Raw genomic sequence first — 19,469 nt, 5'->3', positions numbered from 1 at the left:
TCAACAAAATTACGATGAAGAGAACAAATTTATAAATAAAAAATACGAATATCCTTGTCGAATCATTTTTCCTAAGCAGAGATGTCGACGAGAGTAGACGTTAACTCGTTCCTGAAGAAATTTTTTTAGAACGTGGAAAAGAAAATTAAAAAGAAAACAAATCTCAATCAATTCAAGTGTTGTGTACAAAATTTTAACCAACTTTTCATCAACTTAAAATAAAATTAAAAAAAGGTAAAAATGTTTAAATTGGGTAAAATACTTTGTAATCAAGCATCGAAATTGTCAAATCTTGAATCAGAACTTGGAATTAAACAAAAAGAACAAAAAGGAATTCAATATTCATATACGTCTGTTCAACAAAACAACAATCCTAATAATCAAACAAAATTATCAAGCTCTCAATCAAAGAATGAGTCAATTTCAAAGCATCAAGAAAGAGGAACATCTATACCAACCTTCGAAAAAACTTCAGCGTCGCAAGAATTAAAATTGCAATTAAATGATAAACAATTGGAAACCAAAGTAGAGAATTCCAAATCGCAAGGAAAAGAAGATAGCAAAGAAAGTATAACCAAAGTGAAAAAACAATATTCTGAAGATGCTTGCAACTCTAAGACGTGTTCTAACGAAAATTGTAATTCGAGTCTTTGCAATCGAGAGATAGATAAAAAGCGATTATCTGAAAAAGATATAGATCAATTAAAATTAAACGAGATGATTAACAGTTCGATCAAAGAAGCTATGCAGACGTTAATAAAGCAGTGTGCAATGGTATTTAAGATGCAAGTATCCACGATAAACTTAAGAATTAAGTTTTGTGTTACATTAGTGTATGTTAAATTCCAATTTTTGTCCAAAGTTTTATTTTATTTAATTCTTTCTTAACTCTTTTGTTATTAGCGACCCATATACGGGTTGTTCACACAAAAACGAACATACCATAACGAAAGGGTTAATATTTTAATATTAATCAACATATAAAGTAATCATTAATCTGTTAATACTTTAGGATGGAAAAAAATCAATTCCATTAGAAGAAAAATATAAGGAACGTGGAAGATCACCCCGTAGAAAGAGACAGGATACAGCAATGATTCGAAAATTTAACGAGGATAATAACAGGTGTATGCAAAGAACGCATTACCATTCTCATCCATGTGATTATTCGAAAAAATTTGATAAACGAGGAACAAGTATAAAATCATCCAAAGGTAGACACGTTAAAGAAGATTTATGCGAGGGTTCGATCATTTCCCAATGTCATAATGTAAAAGATACTTGTCATGATAAAGATAAGAAGGATTGTAAAACAGCAAAAAACGTGAAAACGGATAATCGTCGTATGACTGGAAACGTTAACATTTATATATGTTCTGAAGCTAACGATAAGACTCAGGTAAATGAATTGAAACGATTTTTGTAGGGGGGGTTGGTATTATAGTTAATTAGTATTATTATGTAAATATATATTGTTCTTAGCGCAAAGAAAAACAAAAACAAAAGTCTCAATCCTGCACAGAATCGAGTTCCGAAACGACAACGGAACGAACGGATTCAACATGCGCAAGAACGTCAAGTGGCTCATCTAACAACAAATTAGCGAATAATATACAAACGAGGTGTCCTAATTTGGTGGAGGAAGAACATTCGGACAATTCATTTTTGATGAGGGAAGCACCGTGTGTGGTTGATAGCAATAAATGTAATGAAACTTGTTGCGAGGGAAAATACGACGATTCGTTGGATGATTCAAACATGGATGATCATTTGGAGTGTTCAAGTTTGTCAAGTAAAAGTATAAACGTTGAAGATAGCGTGATTTCATCAACCATTTCATCAACGAGAGATGGTTGTTGTTGTCGCGACACTGCATCTGGTTACATTGACTTGCATCATTCGGATTTATCGCATTTAAAACCAAGATTTACAATTTACGGTGACAAATTGGAAGGTCCTTGCACGGCAACAATTTATCCAAGATGTCAGGATGATGATAGAATTAGCGAATCTTGGATACAAAGATCGATTTGTACTAAAGAACCGGAACGTTTGCGTTGTCACGATTCGTATGATCGATCGATTGAACAACCTTGCGATTATTACGGTGATATTTCCGAATGTTGTTGTAAAAAACGACCGGTATTTCGATCAATCAGAAGAAGAGGAAGAAGAAATTCGTTTGATATAATACACGCCAGAGGATTATATAGAAAATGGTCGAAATGTTCTTGTATCATTGAAGAAGACGAATTAGAAGATCAATGCACCAATGTTCCAATACAACATACAATTTGTCGAAATAATTTTGATAATATTAATAATATTGATGATCATAATGAAACGATGAATAATTATCATGATCGTAGGATTAATAAAAGTACAGATGATAAAAATAAGAATTTAATGAATAATCCAGAAAATGTTATGAAAAACGAAGATACTTTAGAAAGAGATAATGAAATTTTTAATAAAACGTCATCGAAAAGTCTGGACAATCCTAAATTTTCGAGAAAATTAGAAGACATTTCAAAAACAGAAGTTGAAATGTCATCTACACAAAAGATAAATCCTGTTATCAAATATTCTGTTACCAACGATATCATAGAAATACCCAAAGTTAAGATAGTAACCAGACAACAAAAAACTGTTGTTCCTTCATCCGAAAAGAAAAGTAATAGTTCGGTAAAACAAGTTTCTAGTAATGCTGATAAAAATCTACAAGACGAAGGGTCAGAAATGTCAGAAGAAAAAGGACAAAAACAAAAGAACATATCGGAGAAGAAATCTAAGAGTTCGTTTTTGGGTAGATCGTTTAAAAGGGCGATGAATATAGTAAGACAAAATAAAAATCAACCGACTAATCCTGGAAAGGATAGTTATGATAACAATCCAAAAGATAATCCTACGAATTTTCCAATAATTTCGAAAACAATTCAACCTAACAAATCTGAAATCGAAACATTTTCTCCAGGTATTTGAAATAAATTTTGAAATTTCTTTTTTTTTCTATTTAGGAATTTTCAATTGTTATATTTAAATATGTTATTATTTTTCTTTTTTAGAAACCAAGAATATTGGAAATCCAGGAACTTCGCGAAGAGATGAAGAAACGTTAGAATCTTCTAAATTAATTGGAAATCCAAATAAACGTCCCAAAACTAAATTGCAAAATATTTTGGCAAGTAAGAAAACGTTGAAACCGCTTCAAGAAGAATCGAAAGATACAAAACCACTTGAAAAGGTGCAAGATAAAAAAGATAAAAGGGAACAACATTTAACGGGTAAAGATGCTAAAGGTGATTTTGAAGAAACTTCTACGAATAAGGAAGTGACTTGTGAAAGGAAACCGGAAAATCTTGGTTCTATGGCAGATCATTATTCTTACGGAGAAAAGTGCTCGAAACCCACGATAAATAGATGCAGTTACTGTCGTCTACCTGTTGTCGATTGTACTTGTGAATGTAAAAAAAAAAAAAACATTTTTACACATTTACATATTTCTCAGAAAATTTCATTTTGACAAAATGTATTTTTCATGTTTTTTTAAAGATCGTCCTGCAGCATGCGATTGTCGTCCTGTTTTAGTGGATAATTGTGAATGCGACAAACCATTGACTTGCGACGAACTTTGTCAAACATCGGATATTTATTCAAGGTAATAAAATAATCGATTATTAAACGTTAAAATATAATAGTTTAAATAATATGATATACAGGTATGACGTATTGTGTCTCGATTGTCAAAAACCAAGGGACAAATGTTGTTGTAATACGATTCAGATCGATCATTACATTCCAAATTACGAAAATCCATGTAACGAGACAATGATTTGCGTTTATTGTGAATATCCTCGAGATAAATGTATTTGTAGATCACCAATTCGTAAATGTTCATATTGCAATCTCAGTTTTGACATATGTAAATGTCATGAATTTCAAATTTATAATGGTCGACCGATCGTTACCACCGATTGTGACGGTGATCAAAAAATATGCGTTACTGCTTGGAAACCCAAATCCGAAGTTAAACGATATTTTTCAAGAAATTTCGATGCATTTACATCGGATTCCCTTGACGAATGTTATTGTCGTAAAATCCATAAAGCATATGGTTATAACGAACTTCCTTATCAACGATTAAGCGTCTTTTCGGATGTTATGAGCGAGCTACAACAAAAAATAAGTGATTCTGTGTGTTGCGAGAGATGTAAAATGACTCCTTGTTGTTGCAGAGGAGCAAGTTGTTCTAAAAACGTGGGGAATGACGAGAGGAAGGGAAGATGTTATGTCAGGTAAATTATCTTATTTTTAATACGATTTGTGTATTGTGTTTTGTTTTTTAAATAAAAATCATCAAAATTTTATAACAAATATATTAAGACAAAGGTCGAGAAGTCCGGAAGTAGAGCACGTTAGAGGTTTATCTTGTAAAAACTACAGATACGGTAGAAGTCCGGACAGAAATATTCAAAGAAGAACGATGCCTATTTCTCGTATTTGTTATTCCTGTAAAGCGTTACCTTGTAAATGTAAAAAAGGAAAGGCAACTACAAAAAGACCACGAGCTAAATGTTATTACTGTAAAAGTTGTCCCTGCACGTAAGTTTAAATCAAATATTCTCAAATAATACTAACCAGTTCTATTAACACTTTTTTAAAGGAAAAATATTATCAATTAAAAAATAGTTACTTTCTTCGTGGTATTAATTAACAATAATATTTTACAGCTGTATCAGTGGAAGACAACTAAACAAGTCGAGGTCATGCAAGTGTGGTGATTCAACGTGTCGCACTAAAGAAAAGGAAACTGCGGTATGTGGAAAGGCATTCAATGATGCACGGAAGAAAAACGAAGAAAAGATACTTTGTAGCCGTGATTAAAATTTTTCCACCTGACCGTTAACGAAACTATACCGAAGTTATAAAAAGTCTATTGCACAAAATATTTTATTATAAAATATAAATAAGTACGAAGATAAAAGACGTAACCAGTTGAATGCTAAACAAGACACTTCGATAATAATAAAATGTTTTATCGCGTTTCTCATGCTCGTATTTTTTTTTTCTTCTGTTTTCGTCTTTTTCTTTTTCTTTTGAAAAGTTACAAACAAGTACGAATATTTATTATTTATTTTTTGATCATACGTCAAATAATGCAATAACATATTGTCGTAGTTTAGAAATATTATTATCGCAATTAGAGGTAGGAATTTAATCATTCAATTTTGTTCCATGTATTACAATAAATAACATAACATAACAATAATAATAATAATAATAAATCACATTAGAACGTATTAACGATATCTCGAAAGAAAATTATTGGTCAAATTTATTACGCGATATTTCTTCAGTTGCATAGAAAACAGATAGTCTTATCAAAACGTATAATACAATATTTCAAAATACTTGAAATCTAGTTGACGTTTCTCATAAGTTGAGGAACACTGGTAATAACTGTAGCAAAATTACCATAAACCGGTTGGTATATATGAGTTTAGTGACACCACTAATTTTCGTCATATGAGCAACGAAATAAAAAAAAATAAAATAAAATTCAAACAGCATACAATATTTGTTGCAAACGAATCAACTTAAGTGCAAACATTTGTAGAAAACTACGGATAAAATCGATTTTAAATATTACATTTTTTCTAATGATCATAATCTCGATAGGAAAACAATTTGTTCGTTGTTAAATAAATGATGAGTCAAAATGTAAATAATTTTATCAATTTTTCTTTACTTTCTCTTTCGTTGAGTAAACACATAATCTATTTGGTAAACTGTAATCGTTGAATGACCGTATCAAACTTTGATGTTGAAACAGATATAGTTATTTGGATATGAGATAAACAAAAATACAAGTATTCTGAACTTTTAACGAAAATTCCAGACTATGGACAGGCTGAAGGAGTAGGGAGCATCTTAGGTTGCATATAAGATGCTGTAGTTGAGTTGTACTAGACCTGTATGAGCTGTAGACGAGTAAAAGTCGTAGTAGTGATACGCATTAGACAGTATTCCTTGTGCGAATTAAACGATCAAACATATATAAATATAAATAATATCATTTTTCTTTTTACTTTGTAATTCGACAAAAAAAAAAAAAAAAAAAGAAAAGAAAAGAACGTGCACTAATTTTAATCTTAAAAATCAAAGAAAAAGTGTTTCATAAATTTTAAATAATAACGTGTCTCTTCTACAATCAATTTAATTATATTCTTAAAAATAAGATTAAAAAAAAATTCAATTACGGACAAAAAAAGGAAGATAAAACATAAAAGAAAGAAAAATGAACGTTTGTAAGCGTAAATCTGAAGAATTTTTCGAGCCCTGTCAAGATAATAGTTTGGGGGATGAAAATTCTCGTCAAGGGAAGGTTTCTACTCTTAGTGAGCTCATCGATGGATTGCACGATGCATTCAAGACCGACCACGTGGACATCGATCATGTTCAAGATTTAATGAAATCATATAAGAGTAATCCATTGGAGTGGAAGAAATACGCTAAGTTTGATAGACACAGGTGACTATAAACATTCTATTAAATAGATATCGAGTTAACTGCGATTGAAAGCATTAGTCTTATATTGCATGCATTAGATCAAACCGACACCTTGTTTGCCAATACTATCATTAACATTGCTTTCGTTAAAGAATTTCAAATATTGCATTTGAAAAGTTAACACTTTAAAACAGTCTTCTTCATTCAAGAAGTAACCGATAAAATTATAATAATCTCGTCAAATGTCGATGGGTCAAGAAACTGAAAAAATAAAAAGATCACAAAAATTTTTAGATAATGATAAAGGAGAAAAATGATATAAAATATTTCAACGTGTGCAGATTATTCACCAGAGCTACTCAAGAACGATCGTAGATATTCGTTACTGTCTCTGTGTTGGTTCAACTCTGAGAGATAAATGTTTTTAGTTTTTTTTATTTTTTTTTTTTTATTATTTGTGTTAACATTTACAAACATATGTTAATACATTTTCGACGATACATTGACGAAATATAATATAACACACGACTAAGATCATAACAAAGGTTATCGTTTATTTATTTTCTTTCTTTTCTTATGTTTGTATTCATTAAATTCTTCTCTTCGTTAAATTTTCTGTTTTGTTCGCCAATGAGAATAATCATCAATCATGTCTGTAGAATACATTTTTATCGCGTATCTGTGAGAAATGAATTATCGAATTGAACGAAGAAAATCTCTTGTTGATAAGGGATGCACATAAGCATCATATTTCTTGAGTTTAGTAGGGGGAAAAAACCCAAACGTTATGAAATAGTTACATATATATATATATATATATATATTTCTTATATGCACATACACAATAAACATTTACAACGAATAATATACATTGACCTAGTCGAGAAATAACGTAGATTGTTCCAGAATTTTGTATCGTATTATTGTCGATGTGAAATAGAATAATTTCAAGATAAAATAAAAGAGATAACGAGCGACGCACTTGGAAATTGTAAATCAAATTTATGCAATAAACATTTCCTAGTGTTATTATTATTTAATTATGAAAACCTAGTTATTGGGTCATAGCAAATGAAATATTTAAATATGTTTGATTAGGACATTATATTGTAAACAAAAATTTTTGTTTAAATAATATGCATCTCATATCGTTTTACTATAATTGTAGATTAATATTAGAGAAAGTTATAGTTATACAAATTGACTAAATTGTACACGCTGACCGTACAAGTATATCACTGTAAATGCACTTATCCGGTGAATGGCTCGTTACCCATACTTTCCACGTATGTCCCCTTCTCTGTATGTAGACATTCTATACGATCCAGAACATCGGTTCTTTGACATCCGATCGAAAGACTGTAAGTATTACGAAGAAAATATGGTAATTACTATAACTACAGTGTATACTTTGCGGCAAACCATTTTGTAAATTCCAATTTCACAATTCGTGAAATAAATATAAGCATAAGATATCAAAGAAAAAGTAAAAAAAAAAAAAAAAACAGGTACCTTACAAGTATATTAATTTCTTTTTTTTATTTCTAAATCTATCTTATTAAATTTTAAAATTAGAATCAAGAGAAAAATCATTTCAATGAGTAATCAAGAATAAAAACATATCAATGACAATACTTGACTTATTTGGTGTAAATCCTTTTTTTACTTCCTGTTGAATAAAAAATAAATAATTAGTATGAATATTTCTAATTTAGGTGAATTCTTTGTTTATAGGTATACAAGGAATTTAGTCGATGAAGGAAATGGAAGGTTTAATCTTATGGTGTTATGTTGGGGCGAAGGTCATGGTTCGGCCATTCATGATCACGCTAATGCACACTGCGTAATGAAAGTTCTTCAAGGAGAACTTCAGGAGGTTATTTATTTATTTTAATACAATCAGAATAAACTTTTTTGTTACATTTTTTTCTTTTTTTAATATCATATCACATTGGTTTTAAAATACACATTTATATAATGCAGTTATCAAAGTGGTCAATGACCATGATATTCAATAACAGTATTTTTTTCAACAAGTCTTTCTCTTATTCGATACTTCAAGTTTATAAATTATGATTGTCTTTGTTTTTGTTTTTTTTTTTTCGTTTTTTGTCAATGTACAATAAATTAATATAAATGTTTTATGTTGTCAATGAAGACACGGTACGAGTGGCCTTCTATCTTAGAAAACAACGATACGACGAAAGAATCGGAAAACGAATTAAAAGAAATTGGAAGGAGCACGCTCAAATGCAACGAGATTTGTTACATCAATGGTATTAAATAAATACTTTGTCTTAAATAAAAAAATTCAATTTAATTATTACTGATCATTTTTATTTTTTAGATTCCTTAGGATTGCATAGAGTTGAAAATTCGAGTATTATTAATCCTTCTGTATCGTTACACCTTTATTCTCCCCCATTTTCCACTTGTTCGGTTTTTAATAAACAAACTGGACGCAGAATTGCAGCTGCTGTTACGTTTTGGTCCAAATATGGAGAGAAACGAAATCGTGTAAGATAAAATATATCTTTTGTTTTAAATTTATAATAATTTATATAAATAAGTAAAATTAATTATTTGTTTCTTTATATTTACAGCAAATCCAAAACACCAGAGATCCCGAGGACAATTAATAAATCAAAATTTATTATACAATGTACGGTACCTTATCAATTTAATTTTAGATCATATAATAAGGCAGCTATCTGAATATCCAAATATATTTAAATTTATTATTAAATAATGATGTTTGAAATATTAAATTAAACTTAAAAGGTATGTATATATTTAAATGATAGTATAGAAAAATACATTATTTTAAATAATATTCTCGTATTTTAAAAAATAAAATTAAAAAATAAGAATAAAAATTGTTATCTTTGTAAATTATAATACTTATGATTATAATATTACGATCTGTAATGCATAGTAATGTGAAATAAAAATATAGTTTAATTTATTATAATTTAAATTTCGCGCCACTGAGTGCCACATTTATAATGCACTGTGTCCACTTGTATTCCATTTATATTATAATATATTGTTATTTTTAAAGACAATAATTCAATTAATTTAAACTTAAGAAAGTAAACACATAGTCTTGGAAACATTTATACTAAATAATTGTTTATTTTTAAAATCAATTATGAAAACTCTTACACATGTGCAACGTGTACGAATGTTATACAAAATGATTTTGAGGTTACATCGTGGTTTACCTGTTGAAATGCAATCTCTTGGAAATGATTATGTTCATGATGAATTTAGAAGACATAAAACGTGCAATCCTACTGAATCACATATTTTTTTAAATGAATGGACGGTAATTATATTATAATATAAACAAATACTATGTTATAATATAAAAATATTTAAGAGAGAGAGAGAGAGTAACATAGATTATGTTAAATTTAATAAAATTCTAATTGATGTATCTGTAATTACCCATATTGCATTGTTCATTATTGATCTGATTATTAAAAATTGACATATGTTTATCTTATTACTTGATGTACAGGATTATGCATTGTCATTAGCTAAACAACTTGGATTGCGTGGACCAAAGACATCACAACCACTAGGAAAAAGTTTAACAGAAGGAGATTTGGATAAATTAAAGGATGAACAATTACATCAATTATATGAATTAATGGTAGCAGCAACAGGAAAATCAGAAAATAAATCAGATAAATCATAAATTCAATATTTATGAACGTAAAGTAAAGAATAGAAAGATACTAATCTCTAGTACTTATTTCAAATAAGATATACAAATGTTATATTATTTAAAAGAATTGAGATTTAAGTTATCTTTTTGGTTATGTAATTATAAATACTGTGTAGTATATATGTGTTTGATGTTTAGTATACTTTTTCATTATAATTTAGTTTTAATAACATAAAAGTATTATATAAACATATAATGAAATAGGAATCGAATTTATCACTTTCTTAATGTATATTTTTAATCGAGACTATATAAATCGATATCGGTAAATATCGATACTTTTTATAATTAACATAGTATTAAAAAGGTTAGGTAATTATGAACTTTTTGTTTAATTTTTAGTAAAAAAATCTACTTGTGATATTTAAATTTATAAAAGAAAATATATACGGAATAACAAAAAATGAAAGCTTGGAAAGAATCAGCAAGTTTAATTTTAGCTGCACGTAATGGAAAAAAATTTAATCGAGCTCTACCACCTGTAGTTGTGAGTTTAAATAATTAAACAAATAAATCTTTTTCTTGTTTTACAATGATAAACTTTTAAGACAGTATATTATTGACATGGATATTATTTTTATATAGTTTCAGTATAATTATAAATTATTATGTTTGAAACGTCATCGAAATTCAAGTTTTTATCCAGAATCTTATGTATTTCCTGGAGGAGCTATACATCCATCTGATGCTGATTTAAAATGGCATGAATTGTTTCGTACCTTTGGTTTTGACACCAACAGCTTCAATTTTCTTATTCCAAATACTACTTTACGTCCACAAATATTTCAAGCTAAGCCAGACCAATTACCAAAAGAAATTTCATTGCGTATAACAGCTATTCGTGAAACTTTTGAAGAATGTGGTATTTTACTTTGCAAGCAAGTTAAAAGAGATGGTATTCTTTCAAATTGGGCCAATACTATACCAAGTAATGCTTTTTTTAAATAACATATTTACTTTTCACCTTGTCCATATAAATTTCTTTATAACAGATAAATTATTTACAATATAATATGATTTTCTCTAATGAATAGATTATTTGTTTAGTTCCTCAAGAAGATATACAAGATTGGCAAACCAAAGTACATGAAGATGCTACAGAATTTTATAAAATGTGTGAAAAGTTAAAATGTTATCCAGATTTATGGTCACTGCACGAATGGAGTAATTGGTTAACACCAACACATTTTAAAAAACGTTTTGATACAATTTTTTATATTGCTTGTATGCCATCGATGCCATATTCCAATTATGAAACTACTGAAATGGAAGATATGAAAGTAAGACTTATTTTTTAATATAAAAAACAATTTTTCATTTGCAGTACTTGTAAAAAAAAAAAATCATGATTAAATTTTATATTTAGTGGGATACACCAAAAGATCTGTGTTCAACTCCAAATATGATAATGGCACCACCACAATACTATGAAATTTCAAGAATAGCCAGATTTGAGTGTTTGGAAAATTTATTAGACTTTGCAATAGAGAGAAGTAAACGTGGAGTAGAATTATATTTACCGGTATGATATATAAATAACTTTTCAATCATGTGATATAATAATGTTGACATAATGATGAAATAATGTATAATTTTGAATCTTCAGATCATTGTAATGCTACGAGATGGCAAATTATCTGTTTTACCTGGAGACTGTATGTATCCTGAAAATCCAAGTTTGACTGAAAAGTTAATAATCGATAAAACAGATACAACAATAGCCGAATTTGAAGAAATGTCCCATGTAAAAAATAGAATTGTAAACTTTGATTTGGAATTCAGTAAGGTAATAGTTCATAATTTTGATAGTACAGAAGGCCACATAGCGCCAATGCCTTTTGAAAAAGTTTATATTAAATCTTTGGAGAAAAAGTAATAATTATTTCTAATAAAAAATATATATATATGTTATGATCTTACTTATTCTGTATAATTATGTTTTTATAATATATATTTTGTTATATGCAACTCACTCACGTGTATTTAGCTTATAAGATATGATTCGTTATTCTTACACTAGATGGCGTTGCGATAAGTTTTAGGGTTAGTCTAGTAGGTAGTTTCTATCTCTACCATATTCATTGTCGATGAGTGTAAGTGGTCGCCATATTGAAAAGTTCTTTTTAGTGAATTTCCTGCAACGACACACGTGGTGAGTACATTATCGAATTTTATTTGTTATTTGTAATATTTTTAATATGCAAATTATATATATTTTTTATCAAAATATATAATATTACAATCGTATTATATAATTTATATAAAATTTTATTTATATACCATATTTTGGTTAGTTTACTATGATTTCGTATTTCGATGTGTAACTTATGTGCATCTTTGCTTTTGATGCATTCGCTTGTTATATGCATTAATATAATTTAGATATCTTTGAATACATTTTAATTGAAGAAAATTTGATGTTTGTTAGTTATAGAAAAACTCAAAATGTCGTCCCATCTGAACTGGATGATTATTCGCAACAATAATGCGTTTCTTTTGAAGAAACGTAACATCAATAAACCTTTTTCCACGGTTTGTTTAAAATACATTTAATCCGCTGTGTCTCATAATTTATAATAAAATATTCTAATAAAAGTTATAGGTTATAATTATTCTTGAACAATATTGTAGGAACCAAGCAACTTGACCAATCTCAGTAGCTATCGTTATTCCGGTTTAGTTCATAAGAAAAGTGTTGGAATTGTGGATACACCTGATAAAAAAGGATTCACAGTCGTTTATAAGAAAGCAAGTAAAATGAACAAGCCTGCAAAGGCTACTGTTCGAAGCACGATGAAGAGTGGAGCTCGACGTTCTTTGTACAAGCTACGAAGACTGCTCAAGGCAAACAAATATCGTGTAGATCTTACCAAGGTAAATTGAAAATTAACATATTACACCTTTTATTTTCAATTTTGTTACTATTTAATATTTATTATTGATCAGGTTGCATTACGTCGTGCAAGTGCAGTTTTGAGGTCGCAGAAACCTTTACCAGCTAAAAAGACACGTGTACCTAAGAAAACAGAATAATTGTACATCTAAATAAATCTTCATATTAATAAAACATTTTATATCAATTAATTGAACAAAGCAGATATGTGGGATTATTAATTTTAATTATATTTCATGTTTAATTATATTTCTTTATTCATAATTCATGTAAACGTATATTTTATTTAAAGTGAAATGATCACTCATTTCTGCTTTGTTAAAGTTTATTTTAATTTTATTTAAGATATTATACACACCTTTTTTGTCTTAATATTAATATTATAACTGATGTTTGGTGAGTACATACGGTTTACTTGTATTTCATAATAACAACAAAGATTTAAACAATTTTTCATGCTTTTAGATTTATCAAAAGTATTTTGAATATGAAGGATTGAAAAAAGAAAAAAAATAGCACAAGAAGATGCATGAGAAGTGGACCATTAAAAAATTGGTAAGAAGGTTTATTTGAATATAGTACAATTTTACAATTTTCTAAATTAATTGTTCATGATGAAATTATATTTACCACCAAGATCTATGAGTGCCATGATTAGTTTTTGTATTTGCTATCTGATGCAAAATAATCTTTTTATATTTTTTATAATATATGTTTCATACAGATGCAAATAATTTGAATTTTATTTTACAGTATTTTTAGTATGGTCTAGTAGAAGAGAAAGGAAACTATTAAGGATGGAACTTAACGTAAAAAAAATGGTAATTATCATTAATATTATAAATAATTTTTTATAAAATCAAATATGATGATAGTTTTAACCACCAAGATCTATGAATGCCATGATTAGTTCTTGTATTTGCTAACTGATATAAAACATTTTTTATATTTTTAAAGATATATATTTTATACCAGTATAAGTAATTTTAATTTTATTTTATAGAGTTTTTCGGTATGGTCTGACTACAAGGAAATTTGTAGAAAAGGAATGTACGTGAAATAATGGTAATTATTATTATTATTATTATTTTTAAAAATAATTATTTATTAATAAAATCAAATATATATGATGATAACTCAACCACCAAGATCTATGAATGCCATGATTAGTTTTTGTATTTGCTAACTGATGTAAAATAATTTTATTACCTTTAATGATATATATTTCAAATACAGATAAAAATAATCAAAATTTTTATTTTGTAGGATTTCCTGGTATGGTTTGACTACAAAGAAATATGTAGGAGAGGAATCTATATAAAATGAAGGTAATTATTATTTTTTAAAATAATTATATATTAATAAAATCAATTATGATGATAGTTTCAACCACCAAGATCTATGAATGCCATGATTAGTTTTTGTATTTGCTAACTGATGTAAAATAATTTTATTATCTTTAATGATATATATTTCAAATACAGATAAAAATAATCAAAATTTTATTTTGTAGAATTTTCTGGTATGGTTTAACTACAAATAAATATGTAGGAGAGGAATCTATATGAAATGAAGGTAATTATTATTTTTAAAAATAATTATTTATTAATAAAATCAATGATGATGTTAATTGCAACCACCAAGATCTATGAGTGCCATGATAATATTTTATTTGCTACTTCTGATAATATTTTAATTTATAATCTTTAATTGATAATTGTTATATTTTGATGAAAATAATTTGAATTTTATATTACAGTATTTTTAGTATGGTCTATAGAAGAGGAAGCAAACTTTTAAAGATGAAAGGAATTTATGTAAAAAAATGGTAATTAATAATATTATAAATAATTTTTTTTATAAAATCAAATATATATGATGATAACTCAACCACCAAGATCTATGAATGCCATGATTAGTTCTTGTATTTGCTAACTGATATAAAACAATTACAATATCTTTAAAGATATATGTTTTATACAAGTATAAGTAATTTGAATTTTATTTTACAGTGTTTCATGCATGATCTGGCTACAAGGAAATTTGTAGAGAAAGAAAAGAATTATATGTGAAATAATGGTAAATATCATTTTTGGTTGTTTTTAAATAATACATATATAAATACATATACAAATAATACATGTACATTTTATATTTCCAATTATACTCGTCTATGAATTTTACTTTAGAAAAAAATAATTAATTATAATTAAAATCAGTCGTGATGATATTGCAACCACCAAGATCTATGAGTGCCATGATAATATTTTATTTGCTACTTCTGATAACATATTAATTTATAATCTTTAATATTTCCTGTAATGTTACCTAAATTACTTATATAAAATTTATTGTTACAGTTTGGACAAGAGAATTTAATGAAGATAATTCAAGCGGACAATTGCAATTAAAAGATGAGTATATATATATATATATATAAAATTGAATATTTCTTTAATTTTTCCTTAAATTTATTATCTTATGATGAAGTTCTTTACCACCGAGATCTATGAGTGCCATGATTAGTTCATGTATTTGCTAACTGATATTTTATTATTTTCTTTTTTTATTTAAATACTTTTATTTAGACTGTAAATATTACAAAATGAAAATATATTTTACAGTTATCACTTTGGCTGTGGTAATGAAGATTTATTTGAAGTCAACAATTTATTTGGATTCCGGATCGTTGCAAATGGAACATATGTCATGGTAATTCCGTTAATTTTTTATATCTATCTATAAATACTATAATAATAATAATAATAATGATAGGAAAATAATGGGTTGATATTTTTCTTACGTTTTATGAAACGAATGGTTTTTTAATATTATAAATTATATATAATAAAAAAGTTAATCACCGAATATAATTACAAGATACCGTATGGTTACCTTCAAGTTCATTCATTTTATTCCAAATTACTAAACATTACTTTTGTTGATTGTTGTGAACATTATATAAAAATTATAATATGTAATTGTGTATAAAATTTCTTAGTCTATTATTAAATTATACCTTCAGAAAATCATACAAACAACAATCAATAAAAGAAATTTGAATGACTTTAAAAAATGACAAAGATTCAGTTTAACAGTGAATTTCGAAGAGGATGGCACGCTTGGACCTATATTCTGTACTTTTAAATTATAATATATATTTCCTTTGTTTAATTAATAATTATTTAAGGTAATATGTCGAATACTCTAATATACTTTACTAATATTTTGGATTGTTTTAAAGTTTGTGACCAATGGTGAGTTTTAGTTGAAAATTTTGATCTAATAAAATACCAAATAAAAATTATTTAATATTCGAAGTACATTAATAGGTAGGTAATATTAATTTAATTAAATGTACTATATATATTGTTTAAATAGAATTTATTTATATCCCGTGTATATTTTATTTTATTGAAACAATTGAAAAATAATCATTTAAAACTTATACGAAGGAAAGAATTTCGATGTTTTTCATTACACAAATTATGAATTAACATTTTTGTTGAATATATTTCGATAATTAATATTAGATCTTAAATTAGATTAATTCATAAATAAAATAAAATATTTTACAGTGTTAGAAAACAATACTATTTATGAATATCCGTAATAAATTTAACAGTAATATAGTAATCTAATAATATTGATTTTGAACTGTAACGAGTTCATCCTAAAGTATGTTGAAATATAAATTATTAGGATTATCGTTAGAAATATCAATTTCTAGAATTTTATTTTTTAATATATTTTTTTTTATTATAAGACAACTGTTGTACATCATGTAATTAAACGCGTTTACGTAATCGGTGCTGATAAATATTTATTTAAACTAATACATACGTTAGCGTATTTATTAAAAAATGAAATATTTAATTGTCTAGGGTACTACGTTATTATTATAACCATTTGGTTGTTGTATCAATATTACGATCACGATGATCATTTAAGTATTTCCTTTTATTTTACGGACGATTCTGGATACGTTTACGCGTATACGGCAATTAGGTGCGAAAACTGTATATTTACACGAAACGGCGCTAATGTCTATTTACAGTAGTAACGAGGCCAACTTTCCAGCACTGTGGTTGATCACTGCGCGTACGTTTTCTTTACAAATTAGCACGCAGACGATACGAAGGGTGTGACACTTTAGCACTTGTAAATATCCCTTTTTGATCCTTACAACACAACTAGGACGTTTATTTCTAATTGAAATTTGTTTTAATACGATTTAACTAAATTTAGATTCTTGTATAATTTAAAGGTAAAAAATTTAAACATTTGTAAATAATTATTGCATAATAATTACTATTTGATTATATTTCAATGTGCTTGTACAATAATTAAAAATACAAACAATTATATATATATATATATATATATATATATATATATTTGTTTTAAACATTACTGATCTATCAGGGTATTTTAAGTAGAAAATAATTTTCATATGTTACTAATCTATATTTTTTAAATGACTTTTTTAAACTTCAAATTAAGAAAGAAGAAGAAGAAAAAAGAAAGAAATAGGAATGACTTTTTCTTTTGGTAGGGAAGTAAAAAAAAGGAGATATAAAAGGATAGAAAGAGAGAGAGAGAGAGAGAGAAAAACTAAAGGATTCATGAATAATGTAAGAGTGAAAGCCCGTTGAAACAATTGCTGGGCGTTGCCCTACTCCTGAAATTACATCATCAGATTTTCCACGAAATTAAAATATTATATATTCCATGCTGTGTAGATTCCCTTTGCTGTGGATTACTACTACTTGCTTCCTATCTTTGTCCTTCTTTCTCTTTCATTTTCTCTACCTTCGAAGTTAAATGTCTGCCCCTTATACATCTTCCCTTTAATTCGCTGTGTTCAGCGAGAAAAAAAGTGCCGATTATGCGTTTACACGATATGACTCCATAATGCTTTTTCTGGTTAAGGTATTATTCTCTTATGTTAGAAGTTCTTAGAATAAGGTTACGGCCCTTTAGGGAGAATAATTTTCAACATTTTATGTTATAGTATAGTGATTTAAAACGTATTTAGAAAGTCCTTTTAAAGATCAATACTTCATGGGATTGAGGGTATGATATTACGTATATATATATATAGGAGATTGTTATTTAAATTTATTAGTATTGCTTAGTATACTTTTTTATTATAATAAGAAATTGAATATAGTTAATAAGTTAACAATTTTATATTAAAAATATTTGGCCATTTTTCATGTTGTAAATATTGCTGTATATTTTTTTGTACGTAGTTTTAATTTAATAATTTTGTTAGAAACAATCGGACCCTAAATCATAAGGGTTTCTTGAAGCAACAAAAAAAAAGAGATAAGTTAATTAATATCAATAGAAAATTGTTGCTACGTTTTACTGTATATTTTTGTAAATAGTACTATATATTTTTTGTAAGTAGAGTTTCAATTAATTTTATTAGAAACAATCGGACCATAAATCATAAGGGTTTCTTGGAGTAATCAAAAAAAAAAACAAAAAAAAAAGAATTAAGTTAATTAATATCAATAGAAAATTGTTGCTACGTTTTACTGTATATTTTTGTAAATAGTACTATATATTTTTTGTAAGTAGAGTTTCAATTAATTTTATTAGAAACAATCGGACCATAAATCATAAGGGTTTCTTGGAGTAATCAAAAAAAAACAAAAAAAAAAAAGAATTAAGTTAATTAATATCAATAGAAAATTGTTGCTACGTTTTACTGTATATTTTTCATATTATTTTCTTTTGCATAATTTAAATAGTTAATAATAACGTTAATAGAAATAATGGGATATTTAAGCGTGATTTATGGGCGATAACGTATTTATATGTTTAGTATAATGTTGATTGACACTTTTACCTTCTTTTTTATTTTGCGATAGTACCTAATCGATCTTGAAACTCACGCTTGAAACCTTCTATTTTCGTTTAACAGCCATGATGTATTGAAGTAACCGATAAGTAGCTCGTTTCCTTCGTTTCCCTTGGCTATTTTATTTTTCAGAAGGTTTAATCGTTCTTCCTACCATTATCTTCTTTTAATAGCAATAAAGCAACGTTTCAAGGGTTTGCTTTATTCATTCTGTAACATTTACCATCGATTTTCGAGGAAATATATATATATAGGGTGGGTCGAAAAAATCAATTTTTTTTTTTTACAAGTGCCACGGAAAAATGGGTTGCTAGACACCTTAAAAAAATTCACATCAAATGTGAGCTCTTAATTTTAATAGGAAGATCCTCCGCATTGCAGTTTTTTTATTTTTTTCTCAGTCCAATAGAATAAAATTCATAGTTCGTCATTAATTGATTGTAGAGAAAAATGTTGTGGAA

The 19,469-nt window shown here is 27.1% G+C and overlaps 5 protein-coding genes and 1 long non-coding RNA gene across 6 annotated transcripts; 5 read left to right on the top strand and 1 right to left on the bottom strand.

Annotated features, from left to right (window-relative positions):
- Nucleotides 1-240: 240 nt before the first annotated feature.
- On the top strand, nucleotides 241-6,134 carry LOC149030487 (uncharacterized). The gene is made up of 8 exons (XM_089178958.1): nucleotides 241-774; nucleotides 1,013-1,399; nucleotides 1,483-2,974; nucleotides 3,066-3,464; nucleotides 3,553-3,658; nucleotides 3,720-4,295; nucleotides 4,384-4,602; nucleotides 4,731-6,134. Exons 1-8 carry the CDS (start codon nucleotides 241-243, stop codon nucleotides 4,882-4,884), a joined length of 3,867 nt encoding a protein of 1,288 aa, XP_089035084.1. The 3' UTR covers nucleotides 4,885-6,134.
- On the top strand, nucleotides 5,993-9,295 carry LOC107068624 (cysteine dioxygenase type 1). Its single transcript, XM_015325258.2, has 5 exons — nucleotides 5,993-6,531; nucleotides 8,245-8,386; nucleotides 8,669-8,786; nucleotides 8,858-9,027; nucleotides 9,114-9,295. Exons 1-5 carry the CDS (start codon nucleotides 6,299-6,301, stop codon nucleotides 9,147-9,149), a joined length of 699 nt encoding a protein of 232 aa, XP_015180744.1. The 5' UTR covers nucleotides 5,993-6,298; the 3' UTR covers nucleotides 9,150-9,295.
- LOC149030486 (uncharacterized) lies at nucleotides 7,307-8,205 on the bottom strand. The gene is made up of 2 exons (XR_016178746.1): nucleotides 8,151-8,205; nucleotides 7,307-7,869 (listed from the first exon to the last, which is right to left on the bottom strand). It is a non-coding gene; the product is annotated as an uncharacterized LOC149030486 (long non-coding RNA).
- Nucleotides 9,296-9,515: 220 nt separating the features above from the next.
- On the top strand, nucleotides 9,516-10,363 carry Sdhaf3 (Succinate dehydrogenase assembly factor 3). Its single transcript, XM_015325261.2, has 2 exons — nucleotides 9,516-9,838; nucleotides 10,034-10,363. Exons 1-2 carry the CDS (start codon nucleotides 9,662-9,664, stop codon nucleotides 10,211-10,213), a joined length of 357 nt encoding a protein of 118 aa, XP_015180747.1. The 5' UTR covers nucleotides 9,516-9,661; the 3' UTR covers nucleotides 10,214-10,363.
- A 226-nt stretch (nucleotides 10,364-10,589) lies between these two features.
- LOC107068622 (acyl-coenzyme A diphosphatase NUDT19) lies at nucleotides 10,590-12,149 on the top strand. The gene is made up of 5 exons (XM_015325255.2): nucleotides 10,590-10,730; nucleotides 10,829-11,171; nucleotides 11,291-11,523; nucleotides 11,610-11,765; nucleotides 11,850-12,149. The coding sequence occupies exons 1-5, from the start codon at nucleotides 10,647-10,649 to the stop codon at nucleotides 12,117-12,119; spliced, it is 1,086 nt and encodes a 361-aa protein (XP_015180741.1). The 5' UTR covers nucleotides 10,590-10,646; the 3' UTR covers nucleotides 12,120-12,149.
- A 114-nt stretch (nucleotides 12,150-12,263) lies between these two features.
- Nucleotides 12,264-13,323, top strand: RpL28 (ribosomal protein L28). Its single transcript, XM_015325259.2, has 4 exons — nucleotides 12,264-12,395; nucleotides 12,672-12,775; nucleotides 12,875-13,117; nucleotides 13,190-13,323. The coding sequence occupies exons 2-4, from the start codon at nucleotides 12,689-12,691 to the stop codon at nucleotides 13,274-13,276; spliced, it is 417 nt and encodes a 138-aa protein (XP_015180745.1). The 5' UTR covers nucleotides 12,264-12,395; nucleotides 12,672-12,688; the 3' UTR covers nucleotides 13,277-13,323.
- Nucleotides 13,324-19,469: the final 6,146 nt, after the last annotated feature.

The sequence above is a fragment of the Polistes dominula genome, unplaced genomic scaffold (genome assembly GCF_049000335.1).
Source record: "Polistes dominula isolate Pdom_NZ unplaced genomic scaffold, Pdom_raw_medaka contig_18, whole genome shotgun sequence".
Classification (NCBI taxonomy): domain Eukaryota; kingdom Metazoa; phylum Arthropoda; class Insecta; order Hymenoptera; family Vespidae; genus Polistes; species Polistes dominula.
Note: the sequence above shows the minus strand (reverse complement) of the source record. Positions and strands in the feature narration are given on the sequence as shown.

What these genes read in the sequence shown, in the direction of transcription:
- LOC149030487 (XM_089178958.1), top strand. Translation starts at nt 241, where the DNA reads ATGTTTAAATTGGGTAAAATACTTTGTAATCAAGCATCGAAATTGTCA. An exon ending in TAATAAAGCAGTGTGCAATG is followed by an intron (nt 775 to 1,012) that starts GTATTTAAGATG and finishes TTAATACTTTAG; the next exon opens with GATGGAAAAAAATCAATTCC. An exon ending in AAGGGAAGATGTTATGTCAG is followed by an intron (nt 4,296 to 4,383) that starts GTAAATTATCTT and finishes AAATATATTAAG; the next exon opens with ACAAAGGTCGAGAAGTCCGG.
- Sdhaf3 (XM_015325261.2), top strand. Translation starts at nt 9,662, where the DNA reads ATGAAAACTCTTACACATGTGCAACGTGTACGAATGTTATACAAAATG. An exon ending in TTTTTTTAAATGAATGGACG is followed by an intron (nt 9,839 to 10,033) that starts GTAATTATATTA and finishes CTTGATGTACAG; the next exon opens with GATTATGCATTGTCATTAGC.
- LOC107068622 (XM_015325255.2), top strand. Translation starts at nt 10,647, where the DNA reads ATGAAAGCTTGGAAAGAATCAGCAAGTTTAATTTTAGCTGCACGTAAT. An exon ending in GAGCTCTACCACCTGTAGTT is followed by an intron (nt 10,731 to 10,828) that starts GTGAGTTTAAAT and finishes ATTTTTATATAG; the next exon opens with TTTCAGTATAATTATAAATT. An exon ending in GAGTAGAATTATATTTACCG is followed by an intron (nt 11,766 to 11,849) that starts GTATGATATATA and finishes TTGAATCTTCAG; the next exon opens with ATCATTGTAATGCTACGAGA.
- LOC107068624 (XM_015325258.2), top strand. Translation starts at nt 6,299, where the DNA reads ATGAACGTTTGTAAGCGTAAATCTGAAGAATTTTTCGAGCCCTGTCAA. An exon ending in GCTAAGTTTGATAGACACAG is followed by an intron (nt 6,532 to 8,244) that starts GTGACTATAAAC and finishes CTTTGTTTATAG; the next exon opens with GTATACAAGGAATTTAGTCG. An exon ending in TTCAAGGAGAACTTCAGGAG is followed by an intron (nt 8,387 to 8,668) that starts GTTATTTATTTA and finishes TTGTCAATGAAG; the next exon opens with ACACGGTACGAGTGGCCTTC.
- RpL28 (XM_015325259.2), top strand. Translation starts at nt 12,689, where the DNA reads ATGTCGTCCCATCTGAACTGGATGATTATTCGCAACAATAATGCGTTT. An exon ending in TCAATAAACCTTTTTCCACG is followed by an intron (nt 12,776 to 12,874) that starts GTTTGTTTAAAA and finishes ACAATATTGTAG; the next exon opens with GAACCAAGCAACTTGACCAA. An exon ending in ATCGTGTAGATCTTACCAAG is followed by an intron (nt 13,118 to 13,189) that starts GTAAATTGAAAA and finishes ATTATTGATCAG; the next exon opens with GTTGCATTACGTCGTGCAAG.